This window comes from Catharus ustulatus, chromosome Z (assembly GCF_009819885.2).
Source record: "Catharus ustulatus isolate bCatUst1 chromosome Z, bCatUst1.pri.v2, whole genome shotgun sequence".
Lineage (NCBI taxonomy): Eukaryota > Metazoa > Chordata > Aves > Passeriformes > Turdidae > Catharus > Catharus ustulatus.
In genome coordinates this window covers 4,668,259-4,686,536 of record NC_046262.2, presented here as the reverse complement: position 1 = coordinate 4,686,536, position 18,278 = coordinate 4,668,259, and the positions used below count along the sequence as shown (strand labels likewise).

General features: G+C 39.4%; 1 protein-coding gene across 1 annotated transcript in view; it reads left to right on the top strand.

Annotated features, from left to right (window-relative positions):
• Positions 1 to 334: 334 nt before the first annotated feature.
• The window catches only part of PIK3C3 (phosphatidylinositol 3-kinase catalytic subunit type 3), a 66,435-nt gene continuing 48,491 nt past the window's right edge, over positions 335 to 18,278 (top strand). Inside the window, exons 1-6 of the mRNA XM_033085534.2 lie at positions 335 to 460; positions 2,441 to 2,629; positions 3,026 to 3,169; positions 5,428 to 5,557; positions 9,428 to 9,514; positions 11,504 to 11,599. Of these exons, the coding sequence (XP_032941425.1) occupies positions 393 to 460; positions 2,441 to 2,629; positions 3,026 to 3,169; positions 5,428 to 5,557; positions 9,428 to 9,514; positions 11,504 to 11,599 (714 nt within the window). The 5' untranslated portion in view covers positions 335 to 392. The remainder of the gene's footprint in view (positions 461 to 2,440; positions 2,630 to 3,025; positions 3,170 to 5,427; positions 5,558 to 9,427; positions 9,515 to 11,503; positions 11,600 to 18,278) is intronic.

Here is an 18,278-nt window from a genome sequence, read left to right as displayed (position 1 = left end):
ATGTAGTTGGGGTATCCTGTACAGGACCAGGATGTGGACTCGATGATCACTGTGGGTCCCTTCAAACTCAGGATATTCTGTGAGGCTGTTGCCAGACTCCAGTTCTGTCCGCCCTCAGTGGCGCGGGGCCATCCCGCACGCACCAGGTACCACCCTCCGCAGCGCGCCGCCGCCGCCATGGTGCGCGCCCGCACCCACAGCACCGGGGGGGGGGGGGGGGGGGGGGGGAGGGGGGCCTGCGGTCCGGCGGCCATTTTGGTCAAGGGCCGGCACCGCTCCTTCCTCCCTTACTCAAGATGGCGGCGGCCGCGCATGCTCAGAGCCCGCCCGGGGAGGCCGGCGCCGCTGCCCGCGGGCGCTGAGGGGGCGGGCGGGGAGCACCAGCGGCGGCCATGGGCGAGACCGAGAGGCTTTATTATGTGTACAGCTGCGACCTGGACATCAACGTGCAGCTGAAGATGTGAGTGAGCGGCGTCGGGGCTCGGTGGGAAGCGGTCGCTGCCGCCCTGGGGGGGTAGCGGGCCGCCCGCCCCTCGGCCGGGTGCGCTGGTGCCGCAGCCCGGCGGTGCCCGGGGACGGGCGGTGCTGGCTCAGCTCCGGGGGCCGCGTCCCTGTCAGCGCCCCGGCCCGCCGGGCGGCGACGGGACGGGGCGGGCGAGGGGCCGGGCTGGAGCTGTGCTGCGAGCGCCTGTCGGATGTGCCGTGTCCTCAGGTGCTCCAAGGCAGCGATTGTCAGTGCTGGCTCCCGTATATCCCCTCACCTGTCACAGAATCACAGATTGATTTGCATTACAAGGGACCTTTAAAGCCTGCCCTGTTAGACCCCTTGCCCTGGACAGCTTCCACTATGCCAGGTTGGTCCCAGCCCCGTCCAGCCTGGCCTTTAATGCTCCCAGGAGTGGGACAGCCACAGCTTCTCTGAGCAACCTGTGCCAGTGCATCGCCAGCCTCACAGTAACGATTTTTTTTCTAATCAATCTAAAGCTGCTTTGTCTGAAGCCATTTCCCCCTACCCTGTCACTACATGCTTTTGTAAGTAGTATAACAGCTCACTCCTGAGTGTTAAGGGTAGGAGATAAACTGGTGACACTCCTTGTTTCCATGCTCCTGTGAAGGCACTGTGCTCTTAGTGGGGTATTTTACTGTAGGAGGGTCCAGGTGCTTCAGCATGTAGATATATTCCTACCTGAGCATGTGGAAGCACTTTTGTTGAAACGGGAGTTACCACACAGTGATGTAATTTTTGGTTCCTTTTTAAAGTTACTTTCCTTCATCACAGCAGTGAAAAGTTTTGCAAAAGAGGGATGTGGCTGGTTCACAAATGTTGTGTACCCAACATATTAAAGTATGTTCCGCTTTTCTAGCAGACTAGGTTGGAGAAGCTTATTAAGAGTTGCTTAATTTCTGAGCAGGTGATGGTAGTGGAAGGTGGCCCCACTCATGACAGTGATGGATGATCTTTAAGGTCCCTGCCAGCCCACACTGTTCTGTGCCACCAGGAGTCAGATTCATGTGATCTCTTTGATAGTTCATTCCACTAAACAAAATTAAAACTAGCATTTTTGTCTGTTCTAGCACATAGAAATGTATCCTTAGAATGTGCAGTACCAGTTCCCTGCAAGTAACTTACACATCTGCTCTGAAATGCTTTTGTGGAAACAAATTGGTTTTTGTTTGGTGGAAGATCAATCTTATGTGTTTTCCCATCACCACCACCACCTCAATCCCTTTTTTTTTACTTTTTAAATTTAATTTTTTGTTTTTTTTAAAGTTTTGTTTTGTTTTTGTTTTAATTTGTGCATCCACAGACAGGTATCTAATGTGCATGAGTGTTTTCATTATGGTATTCCATCAATTCCTCTTAACCGTAACACTGCGCAAAGTGCTGGAAGGCTTTAACCAAATTTTATTTGAACAGTGCTTAAGTGAACTTTTATTTTGTTGTGGATTTGAGAGATTATTGACTTCCAAAACCAGTCATATGTTTCATAGATCTTAAAAATTAACATAGTTTTGGGGTTTATTTTTCCAAATAGTATTTGGAACTCATGTAATCTGTTGTTTGTTTTGTCTTTTTTAATAATAGCAGCATATGTCTTTTCATTTATTGTTGCCCCACTTAAGGTCTGTTAAGAATCCACAGGTTGTACTAGAAGAAGTTACCTGCATTTAAAAGACAAACAAGTGATTCTTGCCCTTCCCTGCTCTTCCCCATACCCCCACCTAAATCAGTGCAGCAATACATTCTGTGTTTGCTCAGCATTTCACATCCTGAGTTCCTCTCTGGTGTTGGGATTTCAGTACAAGCAATAATGCAAAGTGAGAATTGCTTCAGTACTGGGTAACCTAAATGTAAGCTACAGAAATGCAATAGGATTTCTACTATGGATAAAATAAATTTTGGTTTACTTATGTTTTCTCCTTTTCCTCTCCCCCACAGAGGAAGTTTGGAAGGGAAAAGAGAACAGAAAAGCTACAAAGCTCTCTTAGAAGATCCCATGCTGAAGTTCTCAGGACTTTACCAAGAGACTTGCTCTGACTTGTATGTAACTTGTCAGGTGTTTGCAGAGGGGAAGCCTCTTGCTCTTCCAGTTAGAACTTCCTACAAGGCTTTTAGCACTAGATGGAAGTAAGTGGCTTGCCTTTTATTTCATATTCCTCATGGTTAGTGGGGCATCAAGTATTTATTTCTGTCAGAAAGATTTGTTTTCTGTTGTCTTCTACAAATGGCTTATGTTTCTTCAAGTGTCCCTATGGGTAGTGTTATCCAGCCAGCACAAAACCATCCTTTTTGTGTTAAGGGTAAGTGATAAAATTGCTACTTGTGTGCTTGGGCATGTCTTGCTACATAAGTAACTTCTGGGGCCTGGAACGATTTTCAGTGTTTGAATGGTTAAAGCCCTCAAGAAAATGGTCCATCTGCCCTAAGAAATTTTTATTCTGAGGAGAATCTGGGTTGTGTAAACTAATAGACAGTACCTTGAATAATAAAGCTTTATGACTAATAAACAGTTTTTCTCTGCAGCTGGAATGAGTGGCTGAAACTGCCTGTGAAGTATCCAGACTTGCCTCGAAATGCTCAGGTGGCTCTGACCATCTGGGATGTGTATGGACCTGGTAAAGCCGTTCCTGTTGGAGGAACAACGGTCTCGCTCTTCGGAAAATATGGGTATACTGCTTTTTCTTCTCTGGTGCACATCTGAAGCTCACCTGTGAATAGTAACATAGCATGGGTTATGAGAGATAAGTTTTAAAATATATTCTAAACTAGATTAACTGCTACATGTTTGAAAAATCAGATACATAGGTGTTTTGCTGCACTTACTCTGGGTGTAATTTCACACGTACATCAGTGTTGTATAAAAGAAGTCTTCTGTATAACACCTTTCTTTTAGTTTTGTTTTACAATCTACAGATCTGGATTTTAAGATAGCAAGTGCTGACATAACTTCACATCTACACCCTTGTAATGTATGGATACCAGTATACTGATTACTTTTAAACATTATTTAATTTGCTTGCAGTTAGGCTGTGAATGCACTGTTTTTTTCTAGGGAGTAAAATGTTACTCAGTAAATCAGCACTCTTCAAAGTTAATATGCTGTGATCCGATAGAGGGTGTATTCAGTGAATTTGTGGATGGTAAGACTACAGTGGGAAGAATTGCAAGTGTGCTGGAAGGTGAACAGTACCTTGAAATGGTCTTTCCTAAGTGCAAAGGAGACTGAAAAAACAGTTTGTAGTCTAAGGAAGATTATGAAGCACAGGTACGTTTTTGCAATTGATTGTTATCACGTACAGAGTAGGGAGCAGCTGCCCAGGAAAACAGGAACAGACCTGTAGTTTAGAGTGAGTCTTAAATTTTGTGTGGCTGAGCATCATGGTGCTCTTGTAAAATGTGTGAACATTAACTGCATAAACAGTTTACAAGTATGTGTATCAGAGACACTGCTGTGCCTTTTTCCTTGCCTTATTTTATCCTTCCCTTTTCTACTCAGCTGGGGTGTGTTCTTTTCTTTCCAAACAACTTCAGTCAAATTTCTGACCACTGGGAATCTGTATCATTGAATGTCTAGCAAATAGGTGTGATGGAGGAAGTGCTATGCCTAGTCATGCTGGGAAAAAAAAAGGATATAGGAACATTTTTCTAGTATGTACATACTACTGGAAAATGGGGAGAAATAGCTTGTTTTGTCTTGCCAGTGGATGAGACGCAATAAGGTTAGACTGAAGTGCAGGAAAAGTTTAGATTATCATTAGAAAAGCTGCTCTAAAGATGCTTGAATGCAGAGAGTGACTGTAGAGAGAGGTTGTATCCCTCTCATTGAGGATATACTGCTTTAACGAAAGAGAATTATAATTGTCTTAAGGCAAAAATTTAACCTGATCAATTGGACTGTGCCCCAAAGACTGCTGGTACCTGTTAAAGCATTAAAGCACAGAACCTAGAAAAAGATAAAAATAAATTTCATTTATAAGTCTTATTTCCAGCATGTGGAACTTGTATGAAGTAGAGGGAGAGAAAGCAACAAAAAAATTTTGAGATTTATAGTTTTTAAATGAAAACCCTTGTAGTAGTATTCCACTAAGTGATGTGTAAATTCAAGATCAGATGGTCTTTCTAATTGTTATTTCTCATTTTTAATGGCTCACTTTTTAAAATGTTCCTGTTAGTTGTATTTACCTTAAGTTGTTAAGTTGAGTTAAGTTGTCAGCTCTTACTGGCAAAGGTAATGCACTTGATTTCTTGGAGCATCTTTTATGGGTGGGTCAGCACAAATATGCAAGGTAAGCAGGGTTTTGCAGAGAAAAGATGTGGTCAGTTACCCTACAAAGTCCTGTTCACTGCTTGCTTTCAATTACCAATTCAATTTCAAGCATTGATGGAGAAAGTGGTGTGTGGAGAGTTGTGGCAAGTTTTAGTTGATGTGAGTTTTTTGTTTTTGTTTTTTTAATTTGGCAGCTCAGAAGGCTGCATTATGTCTGTTGACCTTCAAGTGCAACTTAGGTAGTTTGTTGATTTTTTTTTTTTTTTAATACTGACAGACCTAGGGTTACTGTTGCAATTTGCAAGTCAGGAGGAATACTTTCTTCTTCACTACAAATAATAAAACTATGAAGGTCAAACTTTCTCCTCAGTTTGTGTTTGTAGCACCCCACTGACTTTGGGAATGACCCATTTCTCTTCCACTTGACGAATATGTTATCTCTGACTTCACAATTTTCATCTGAACTTCATGTGCCAGTAAAATAAAGGCTTTAGAGAATGCAAGGTGCAAGACACTTTTGCAGTAGAGTTCAATTGTGCAAGTTTGAAGTTTTGGTAAAGGAAGCCACTTCATGTTCTTGCAACTGCTGCTGAACTTTGATTTCTGACAGTTGTATTATTTTGAATTTACTGAAGTGATTCTGCATTTTTCCCTGCAGTATGTTTCGGCAAGGAATGCATGATTTGAAAGTTTGGCCCAATGTAGAAGCTGATGGCTCTGAGCCCACCAAAACTCCTGGGAGAACCAGCAGTACCATCTCTGAAGATCAAATGAGCCGCTTGGCAAAGGTAATGGAATAGCAAGCAACCTTTACAATGTATGTCACAAGCATGCACTTCACTGGAGAGAAATGAAGAGAACTTTTTGTGCTGTTTTCTCACAAGAGCTCTCTTCCTTTGGTTATTTTGGCGTTTCACAGGATTTATACAAAGGAGTAAAGAAGATCATATTTAACTGCTTCTGAAGTATTTTTTTTAAAACTTCATAGTACACACAGCATTCTGCTGGAACAACTTAAGATCTAAATTCTTTTTAAAAAATGAAAATGTGAGCATGCCTTGAGGATACTTAAAGCAAATATTCCATCAGATTTAATAAAATCATTTCCTAACAGTGACTTGTGAGGACAGTCAGGTTTCTTTCAGAAACCATCCATTAGCTTTGAAGCTTACTGGGACAGTGTTCAGAGGTGTGTGACATACCTCTACTCTAATATTCAAGAAAGAACTTGGAATAGAACTGCAAAAATTAACCCAAGTTTAATTCTTTTAAGCTCATGGATATTAATATTTTCACCTCCAAGCTTTTGATGGCAGAGTATGCTCTTGCCATCAAAACTACTGGAATTTATCGGAGTGTGTTAATTACTGGACTGTTTTACTAGCTGATCTCTGATTATTCAGGGAAGCTTTTACCCCAAGCTTTCCAAACTGCTCAGTCCACTAACTCAGTGAGCCTTCTCTTTAATCTTGGTCTCCCGGGTTTTTTGCAGAATTTTGTGGGACTCCCAATGAAAGATAGAACCATTTTCTCATCTATAGATTTATGACAGTGATAAACTAACTTTCATTTAAGGGTCTCTGTTTTATTAGTGCATTTTGCACTGAATTTATAATGGAAAGCTCATTAAAGCCAGTGGTGACCATTTCTTGATCATAGTAGAGTAAATGCCCTCTGGCATAAGGAATCTCTGTTGAGAGACACTAAATATCAAGTCTTATTTCCAGTTCATCACATGGTTGTATGATGGATGCAGTGGGTTTCTGAGAAGGGCTTTGAGAGTGTAGGCCATCCCTTTCATGTTCATCCCTTTAATGTTACACGAACGTTACCATTCACTTTCTGTAGCTCAAAAAGCAGAAATAGAGAACTACAGTCTTAAAATAGCTCATTCCGTCTGAGCTTGTTATTTTGGCATTTGGAAGATGATGCCCAAGGCCTCTGAGGAATAGGAGGGAATTCTTTCATATCCCATTTGAGAGCTGTAGTTAATGTCTAATAGAAAGCTAATATCATCACCACCCCCATTTTTGTCTTCTGAAAGCTGTTTTGGGAGATGCTAATTTCTGAAGGAGGAGTGTTTTCACTGGTATTTTCTTGTGGTCCTTTTTATAAAACCATTTTGCCATCATGCTAGGGAAATCAGTAGGGTTTCTGGGTAGCATGTCTATGGGAGCTTTCATTTGCACAGCTGTTTACACAGCAGAGGAGGTTCTTGTGATGTGTCTCTCCTGAATAGCCATTGTTCAGACACAATCAGCTTCAGTTGTTCTGTGACTTATTCACCAGTTTCTGAATGCCTCCTGATGCTACTCTGTGTGAAGGTATATCTAAATACAAGTAAAAGGACTAGGATTTAGGTACATACATGGCGAGTTTGTGTGGACTTTGTTGTTCTTGGTTTATTTATTGAAAATACTTTTCCCATGTTGTGCTGTTGATTGGTATCTGGTACCAGAGCCCAAACTAGAGTCCTCCAGATCACAGGTAACTTTGGAAAGGAGCTTGTGAAGGAGCTTTCCTCCATCTGAAAGACAGTTCTTTTCTTGACATGCTTCTGAGTTTATGTCTGTATGTGTTTTTTGTTGTTGAATGGAACTTGTGCAAAACCAGTGACTAGGTGGTCAAGGAGTTGCATCCTTCTACCTTAAATAATTGATGCTGTGGCAAGTGTCCTCTTTCATATTGAAGTGCCATATGGTTGTGCTCTCACAAAACACATGAATGTTGCTAGTAAAACTGCTAGTGATGAAAAAAACATGACTTTGCATTCTGGAGGCATTGTGAATGCAGATTTTTTGTGTACTAAGGAATATTAATGGGAAGAGTGTGAGATATTTTACTATGCTCAAACGTGAATGACATTAAGATGTTTCTCCCATGAGTGGTGTGTTAATTTATTCTACTTAAAGTACTTTTAAGTTATTTTTGATCCATTTGTTTCCCTCACATCTTCTGCTGGCTGAATGAAATTAGATAATAATAATAATAATAATAATGTTGAGATACTATCTAAAGGGATGCATCTTACTTAGTAGCAGATGATGAATGCTTCTTTCCCTGAAAGGGATATACTAGCTTCTCTCTTATTTTAAACTTATTAATTCAAGACAACAGTTCTTCATGTGTATCTGTATGCTCACAGATCTTTCAGGTCTTGTATACAGACCTAATTAATTACTGTATTGCAACTTTTTTCCTCTATAAGGTAGGTTTGAAGGTTTAAAATATTAATAATTTTCTTCTGAAATAAACCAAATAACTTTTATTTTCTTTATTCTCTAGTGCAGTGAACAAGAAAATGAGCTAAGAATTTGCGACTGAGTATTTTTCCTCAAGGCTTTGATTAGACAGACTTTAGCCCAACATACTTGTGCCCATACTGTTAAGACATCAGTTTAAAGAGGATTTGAGAGAGAATAATGAAAGGGTACAATTGGTGCAAACTCTTCACTTCTCTATCTTCATAGCCACTTTTATTTTTAATATACCTGTAGTGTTAAGCTCTGGAAAGTCTAGTGCACATATCTGACAGACTGTGCAACTGATATCTCCCCTTGTATCCCAAGTCTTAAATCTTCTGTGCTGTTTTTTTTGTACTAATACCATCTCCAGTTCTGTGTGGAAGCAGCAGGCTGCTGTTGCGTTCCCCTGCCTTCAGTACCTTCATTCCTGCCATCCCAGGTCTCTTGTCCCCTAGCTGGGCAAGAAGTGACAGTTGGTGTCAGTGTATGGCCTGTTCACATGCTCATGGGTGGGCAGGCTGACTGCAGAACAAAATTAATGAAATAATGGTTGTAACCTTTCCCCTAATAAGAATAACTTTGAGGTGTTCTCTTTGCTAGCCATTTTCTAGACATTTAGTAATTTCTTTGGGAAGTGAAGGAACTTCATGTCTTCTAGTCCTTCTGCATGTGTTACTATTCTGCAATAATTACTGATTTTTTTGAAGAATACTTGTCATTTCTTAGCAGCTGAAAAGGCAATCTTCATATTTGTGGGGTCTACTGCTGGATGTTTCATAAACAATTGTGTTCATGTATCTGAAACTGCAAGTAGTATACTCTCATCTTCTATTCTTAATGAGTCCTTTAAACAACTTTGTTGCTATTGCTACAGCAATTTGTAAACATAGGAATAATACTGGAGCTACTTATCAAATGACTATAAGAGAGAGCAAGCTGTCTATGACTTTCTCTAAGATCTTCTGCTGACCCAGTTATAGTCCCAGTCCTGTTTAAGTAAGGCAGACACAGGCACAATTATTCAGTATGGTTAGTTTTTTAAATACTTTATTTTTGTTTGGCTTGGTGAGTTTTACTATATGAAACATAGTAATATAAAAATGGCGTGTCTTTCTTAGATGACTTTAGTTAAGAAATAAGTTCCTGTTTTTGCTGTGTTAAAAATGCAGAGGTGGTGTGCTTGCGTAATTATTATGATCTTTGCTGGGATTGGTATTTTAGATAGTAGACTTTTTTATGGCATGGTTTGGCTGTTCACAGGGTGTGTACTGTGTTACTATGTATAAAATGATGTTTTTTTCAGTTCCTTTATTTTTTTCCTCTGATTTCATATTAGTATCTCTGTTACAACTTTGGTGCTCTTTTTCTTGCTTGGAGCAATTTAAATCTTATCGTTGTGGTTTTTTTGTGCAGCTCACCAAATCTCATCGGCAAGGTCACATGGTGAAAGTGGATTGGCTAGACAGACTCACCTTTAGAGAAATAGAAATGATCAATGAGGTAAGTCATTGTACATCAGGTTTGGAATTTTGGGGGGTTTTATTGTGCTTCAGTTGTTTTGGAGACTTAACTCTTAACTGCTTGTTTTGTTTTTTTTTTCTTCAACTGCTAGTGCATATGATAAAGGAAAAAGTAATTCTTTGGAAACTTAAAGTTGATTTTGCTTTAACAATAGTGAGAATCACAGAACAGATTGGTTTGAAAGGTATTTTTAAAGGCCATTTAGTCCAACCCCTCTGCAATGAGCAGGGACATGTTCAGTTGGATCAGGATGCTCTGGGCCCTGTCCAGGCTGACTTTGAATGCTTTTGGGGATGAGGTTTCTACCGTCTGTCTGGACCACCTGTGCCAATGCCTCAGCCCTCACAGTAAAATCCTCTTACTCCATGCCCTTGTCTCCAGCTTTTCTGCAGGCCCTCTTTAGGCAATGGAAGGGCCTCTAAAGGCCCTGGAGCCTCCTCTTCTCCAGGCTGAACAATCACAATTCTCCCGGCCTGTTTCCAGAGCAGAGATGCTCCAGCCCTTGGGGCATCTTAGTGGCCTTCTAGACTCCCTCCATCAGGCCATCTTTTTCATGTTGAAGTCCCAGAGGTGGATGCAGCTCTGCAGGTGGGGTCTCAGAGTGCAGAGGGGCAGAGTCCCCCCCGTGACCTACTGCCCACCCTGCTGAGGAGCTGCTCAGCCCAGAGGTAGTTTTGGGCATGGCCAGGTTATGTCCAGCATTTCATCCACCATGGAACACAGCTGTATTCAGCTGTCGTAGCTGTATTCAGCTTCATGTGAACTTGATCGTGGAAGACAGGCTTTATTAATAGTTTGGAGCAGTTTGGACAGCAACTGTTAAGCATGACTAACTGAGCTCTAGGATTTTAGGTTGTGATGGGAAGCTTTTTTGACATTTAACCTGTACCTTGGCTTCGGATCTGTTCAGCTTTATTTTTTTTGCTTTGGGTGCTGAGAAAAGACATTTGTAGTTTTGAATGATTTTTTTAAAAAAGAAAATAATCTGGTAGTTTAATTCCTAAATGAGATTATAACCGTCATCGATCAAAATCAGCTCAAACTGTTTAAATTGTTATACTCATCTTGCACCAGAGAACTCTGTTTTTTTCCTATGCCCTGAGATTTTTGTTGTGTTACTGGTAACTCAAGCTTTGAAAGTCAGGTTCTTTTTTTAACTAAAATATGTGTTTTTATAAGCCTCTATAAATATTTTGATGCTTTTTAGAAATTAGCCTATCATCGTTTTTATTATTTTTTTCCTTTCATTTTTCCTCTTCATTGACAATAAAAATACAGTGAAATAAAAGTTTCTAGACCTGTGCTTTAAACAGAGAACCACTTTGTCTGTGGTAAAAAGTGAAGCCATTACGAATACATTAAATGAACTGAAATTACTCATTGTTAAACTTCTTTCTTGTTTCCCACACAAATTTTAAAGTTCCAAGCATTTTTTCTAGGTAAAGCATTTAAAAATGCATTCATGAGCAAGTCTTCCTCTGAAGATTAATAAGCTGCCAATCTAATCTTGTAGTCCAAGTTTATTTTGTCTCTTTTATGGTGTTGGTTTAAAAAGATGATTTTTTTTTTCTATAGCATCTGTTTTTTTCTTGGTGTGCATAATTATAAGTAATGATTTAGGAAGCAAAAAACAAACACTAACCATCCAGTGGCCGTCTGATTATTCTACATTGCATTTTTTATACCTGTAGCCCACAGCTGGAAGCTGCTGATGTAAACAGGTTTTCATCTGTTAAGTGTGAAGGTGTATCATGAAGTGGGAATGTAAGGTAGAAAGAATATCAGGAAGGAGATATGATATGGTCTCAAGTAGTTCTATGAAATGATTAACTAAATAATTGCTACAACAGCTGATAACCTAATTAATCAGTTACAGCACAAAGGAAGTAGGGTAATTGCTGTACTGAGAATGCTGAAGATTGATGCCCTGCAATAAATGATACACATCTGTGGTGGCTCTTTCCTCAGAGGGAAAAACGAAGCTCCAATTTTATGTACCTGATGATTGAATTCCGTTGCGTCAAGTGCGATGATAAAGAATATGGAATAGTTTACTACGAAAAGGTATGTGCCCTGCAGGCTTTATGGTTGTCTTTAAAAAGCAGCATATGCACCTGAAATGAATGGGTTTTTCTGCTGAGATGAAATATTCTGCTGCAGTAGAGCAGCAGACAGCTGTCAGTGGCAACTGTTTATGTACATACAAATCAAATAGTATAGATGCACCAAGATTGCAGATGTCAGTCATTTCTGTAATAGAGTTCAAGATTACAGAATTTAACAAGTGTGAATGATTAAAAACTTTCTGATTTATAGTTCCTTTAGTCATCCAGCAGTACTTTCCAAGTAGCTGTATGTAAAATTATGGCTTAGATCTGGAGGAAGTGTACATGTGTTGAGTGGTAACTTTATAAAATATGAGTTATTAAAACTTTGCACAGTAGCTCTGCTGTTGAACATTTTCTGTAAAATGAACGAATGTAGAAGTTTTTTCATACTGAAAATGCTGTGGAGTAATTAAGTAAAAGACTTCTGGATTGGAATGTCTTGCATCTTGCTCTTTGTTAAACAGGTCTGCAAAGCAATGCCTTCAGTATTTTTCTCAAGTTATGATTTCATGGGATGAAGGGTTAACAGTGAACTTAACAGACATCAATGTGGTATTGGAACATATTATCACTCTTAAGGTCCTGTATATTGTGGAAAGAGCCACTGAGGTGGAAAAAGCAGTATCTATAATCTGGTTTCAAAAAAAAAATGTTTCTTAGACTTTTCATCATGTTTAGATTCATAAGAAGTCAGAAAGTTACTGAATAATGCAGTTTCATTGGAAAGAGAAAGAAGTTAGAAAAAGAAACTGAAGTGTTCTGGAGACCAAAGGCACTAACTTTAAGAAGCATTTATTCTGTGAATTTAAAAAAAAACTTTATTCAGTACACAAAATCTTAACATAATGGAAAATGAGAATTTCAAGTATTTCTGTGTATGTGACTATTACCAGACCTAAAGACCATAAGAGCTGCAATCTAACCTAGAATTCTTGAAAGAAGGCAGTGAAAAATACAGTAATAAATAAAAAGCAGGATTAAAAAGAAATAAATAAAGACAACTCAGAATCTGCTTCATCTGTTTGATACACTGAAAGTTAAGTCTTGATGTTTTTTGGCTTTCAGGGTCTTTTCTCAGGGCACTCTTTGGTTGGAGCTATTTTGTGAGGGGAGACAGTTGATCTGATTTGTTTTTGTGACTTTGTTTTACTTTAGTTTCTTGGTGAATTTTGGTAGTATGGGTGAAAGTGTGTCTTAAACAACTGTCTAGACTACCTGATAAGCATTTCTTTTTGGGGACTGTAGTTGACAAGGGGACCTCTCCACACATTTTGATTCTTTTTGCCTTTAGAATAGTGTTTTTTGCAGTGCTTCTGTGCACTTACCCTAGAACCAGCAATGGCAGAGGACTGTGCTGTTGCCAAACTATCTTGTGTTACAAATCACATTGAAACCTACAGTGTATCAGATTTCCTCATGAACAAAATATTTACTTCTGTGGAAATAAAGGTAATACTTGTCTGGAGAGCAAACAGAATATGATCAAAATACTGAAACTTTTTACTTACAGCTAGCTCTTTACATGAGAACATGCTATACCTTTCACAGGTGCAAACATACGAGCATGTGGCTTTGTGTCCTCCTGGCTCTTTTCATAAATGAACACGGCATTCCTAAAAATAACTTCTCTCCCTTACCTCTAGTAACCTGCCAGTATAGATGAATTATTCCTGATATACACATGACTTCTCTTTTTTTTTGTCGTTGCGGTTTTATAGATGTACACGATACAGGAAAGAAGATTCAGACTCTGTGCATGTGTCTTTTAACAGATGTTTCTGAAGCATATTAAAAGTGCATGGAACAGAATAACTATGAACTGCCTGCTTTTGTGGAAATAAAGTAATTTAATCTGTAATAGTACATGTTAGAGCTATGACTAACTGCAGTTTGAGGGATTTGTTACAAAGCAGCTTTCCAACAAGTTCTTGACCCTTTTCTGACAGCAGTAGGAAATGGTACATAAATTAGTGCCTGTTTTCTCAGTTTTGTCATGCTTCCAATTACAGTCTGCAGTGTGTGTATCGGGCATCGCTAGTCCAGTGCACCGAGCATAATGAAAGAAGGTTCTGTTGTCACCTGCCCGTGACCGATAGTCGAAGTGGAGATTACTTGTCACAGTTTTGTTGATGTATTTGTTTTCAAGTGTTCAGGAAGAACTAGCCTGTTAAACAGCGACTGATAGGATTTGAGGTTCTTTGACTCGACATTCAATTACAATGAAGTGAGGTGGCAGTGTCTCTTCCCATGTTCTGTGTTAACTTCATTTAAATACAGCATTTAAGACGTGAGGGATAGGGTCTGCTAGTAATGACAGCATCACTTTTGATTCTCCATTTAGGCAGAAATTCTGACTTACCAAGTACAAATAACACCATCATTTATCACTAATGTATTATTGTGGAGGTTTCAAGTGAAACATGTCTTTGGGTAAATGGTTGCACTGCTGCATCCAATTTATTAAAAAAGATATATAAATCTGATTATCAGAGATCTTTTCATTGATTTAAAGGAAGAAGTAGCGTCTGCACCACTGTTGTCTGTCTTTTTTTGGTTGGGGAGATGTTGGTTTGCATTGGTGTTACTTTAAATGGTGTTTTGGTTAAAGAATAAGATAAATAGAATGTCCTTGTTTATTTATGCTCTGAAACTGATTTTCGGGCAAGTACAGAGGAATGTTGCTGGTTTGGAAAATTCTGCAAATTTTTCTAATGTTTATATAAAGTCACACACACTGACCTTATTGTAGTGAAGTGTCTGCAGAGCTCTGTAACACAGGAGTTTAAAGCAGGTTAGTGCTGTTTAGTATTGATGTTGCTTTTGTTTCCCCGTCGCAAAGTAGCAGGTTGTCTCAGGTTCTGGCTGTGCTAGGAAGTGTTGCAGCCAAGAGGAGCAGATTCACTGAGGGAAGAGGCTGCTAAAGGCCCAGTGTTTGCATCGTGTTCTTGTGCTCTGGTCTGTCTTTCATCACATCCCACTGCTGGCAGTTAGAAGATGTCAGGGATTTCTGAGATTTCCATGACGTGAGCTAAAGCTGTCTACATGGGCATGATTAGGAAAGACTCTTCAAAAGGATGCACTTGGCCAAATTCAAGTGCTAATTTAGACACTGGTTTGGTTTAGTAAGTTTGTATGGTCAGGGTTGTGTTGCTGCACATGTTGTTCTCAAGGTATAATGGAGAATTACGGAGGGGTAGTTGAACAGCTGGCATCCCTCACAGGACAGCTAATATCATTGTGCCTTTTTGAGTATTTCATTAAATAGTCTGTTTCAACATGTTTGTTCCTGACACCATAACTTGTCCCACAAATGCTTGGAAAAACTTGATTTTGTGGCAAGTTTTGGTTGAGGTTAAGGCTTTGTTCTGGCTTGCAGTGAAACACTGGGAATGGTTTTCCTGGTGCTTGAACTGAATAGCTAGAACTTGTCAGCTTCACTCTGCAGCATGATCTGACTGCATTCAAAAAGTTTAAAATAAACAGTCATTATCATGATTCTTTTGAAAGGTTCCAGAAAGAGTTGCCAGCAATAAGTGTACAAACAATTTGTTTAACATGAGTCTTGGAGAAAAAAAAAAAAAAAATCTCCTTAGCTTTCATTTATAAACATTTTGACATGACACACTGGAAGGTTTTGCTCTTTTTTTTAAGTTTTGTAAATTAACAAGCTTTGACAGTAGTGCTTTTGTCATTCTCATCCTAGTGAGTTTTGAATTTTTAATGTCTGTCACAGACTTCTAATTGTGGGGTAAGTGCTCTGCTTTTATTGCTCTGAAACATTTCCTTTTTCAGTTACAGTAATTTCACGATTATAAGCCGCACTGATTATAAGCCGCACTTCTGGGTTTCAGCAACTTTTTGGTTTTTTGTCCATATATAAGCCGCACCTGATTATAAGCCGCATGTTACAATACAGAGTGTGATCAAAGGTATCTGTTCTATCACCATCTGTTGAGGGTGGGGACAGTGATACTTATCTCAGTGGCAGATAATCTGCTAATGGGCCATCCACTGAAACCAGGCAGGGCATTGTTCTTTATCTTTTCACAACCCATCCTTCCTCCAGGGAGTCATTTTCTGCTCATGGCCATTGAGTCCCACTGCGTGACTGATAAAATTACTGCATCCCATTGAAAGTTACTCCAGCCAGGGGGAAGAGCCCAACATTTCTTACCAAGATAAAAACAGAGGTTTTGGGACACTAAGGGAGCCCCTTTCTCCACTGGACTCCAGAGGAAAACCGGATTTCTCCACATCACCACTGGACCTCCAGAGGGAAACTGCACCTTCTATAGGAGCACTGCTCCAACTGAGCCACATCTGTCACTGCAAGAGGACTGCAATCACCATTTAATGGGACTGCTACCAACACCCTGCCTGACGGTGTCAGGTTGTACTCTGACTTTGTCAGGGTTTGGAGTTTGTTTCTTTGTAGTACTGTATTTCTATTTTAATTTCCTTAGAAAAGAACTGTTATTCCTAATTCCCATATTTTTACCTGAGAGCCCCTTGATTTCAAAATTCTAATAATTTGGAGAGAGGGGGTTTACATTCTCCATTTCAAAGAGAAACTCCTGCCTTTCTCAGCAGACACCTGTCCTCCAAACTAAAACAGCAACTTTTCGTTCTTTGTCCATATATAAGCCGCACCTGATTATAAGCCGCACTTTGGGTTCGGACCAAAATTTTAGTCAAAATGGTGCGGCTTATAATCGTGAAATTACTGTAATTTATGTGATTTACATTTTTTTCCCACTGAGGGAAGGATACAGCAATGGGTGTTACTACTGCTTATCCCTAGAGAATCCTCATGGGACCTGGATACTGTGAAAAGTTTGAATGCTTGTTAGTAGCAAGTTAGTAGCTTGTTGCTACTGAATCCCCATCTGTGTCAAGTTTTTCATACAGGGTTTGCATGTGAAGGTTCTAAACAGAGTGGAGTCATGTCCCTGGGACATTGGAATCTTGTTTTTATAAAGGCAAAGTCAGATTGCAGCCTTATAGTTTAGAATTGGAAGATAAAGTATTGGTAGATAGAAATTGGTCTGTCATCAGATGTGTTTATGTAAAAAAGGATTCCACCTACCTGCAACAATTCCATTGTTTTTTATGTAATTTGAATTCATGAAACTACTGTGACATGGTCTGAGCATTCTTCCTGGTGAGATGGCAGAGGCTTAGTACAATGTGAATGCTGATCTGTCACTGTGACTCCAGCCCAGTTCACTCTACTGTTAATGATACAGCACGTTCTGTTATTATGGAAGTAGAAGTACTTTGATACTATTATTTCTGTGCAGTGAGGTCAGAGCTAAGTTCATTATTTAGGCAGTATGCTTTTAGAGCAGAGATACTGTAAGCAAATGTCATCTTTGCCTCTTCAGTGTTTGCATGGATGTTTGGTTTTTTTTAAGACTAATGGGAAAAGCAACCTGCTCATGTTCTGGGACCATCACCAGCCACAGGCAGACTGTGTTTATTTCCCTTAAATAGGAAGGATATATGTGTTCTTACTGCTTTTACTTTGACTTTTGTCAAAATTATTACTTCAGAAAGGCATAGGACTCTAGTAAATGTGATTCAAGGTGTCTTTCTGAAGAAGCATTTTAATAATAACAGATCTTTTACTGTAACCAGCAACACAAAATTTATATAGTAGGGGAAAAAAAAATGTTTCTCTTTGGAGGTTAATGGCAATTTTAACTTGTATCTTGTTCCTTAAAAATTATTCTCCCCCTTTGAAAGTTACCTCTGAAAAGTATAAAAGTAAAGCTATCCCAAAGGGCATATGTGATTGGAAAAGTAGGAAAAAAAGAGGGCAGGGCAGAAAGAAACCTGAGCAAATTACCTCAAAACTTAGTTACTGGGGGAAATGTTGGTATGTCAAAAATTTTTTTTTTGTCTCAATTTTTTTATCACAAATTTACAGCAAAATAAATGGAAACAGACTAAGTATAATTATAGCAGAGCACATGTTATGCTGAGCTTGTTTTGTTCTGAGTTTGACTGTTTTATTCTGTATTTTAATTGAAATGTCCTTTCATATCTTTTATTAATGCTTAGTTTCCCTCTGGAGGTTACGAATCACAAAACCACATTGCTGTGTGTCTGGAAGACAGAGTTGCTACTTCTGTAATGTGGTGGCAGGCTTTTAATTTTGTTTTCTTTGTGTCTGGTTCAAATAGGAATCTCAACTTCTCCCTTCCTTATTTAGGCAGCACACATTAGACTCTTTAAGTATGTAGAACCTCTGAAAGATAAAGTTACATATATCTTGCCACATTTGTCTGTTTTGAACTTCTAGGAGATATTTTCTGCAACATGGTGGTTTTTTTCTAGAAGGTTGGGTGTGGTGGAAATACAGAGCCTGTTTCTGTTTCTCTTCATGCCAGAAGACATGTGACAGTGGTGGCAAATTTCTCCACTCACCTGTGTGCCAGCACAGTTGTGAGCTGTCAAGCTGTGTCTCCTCTGGCTAGCTTCCATCTGTCTTGCCACATCGTTTGTCATCTGGGAAAAAGACAAACAAGAAAAATAATCTGTTTATTATTTTTTCCCTTTAATACTGTCAGCAGTTGAATCATTCTTCCACTGTAGTAGAGTTCACACTGCATGAATATGATGTATTTTCTCCC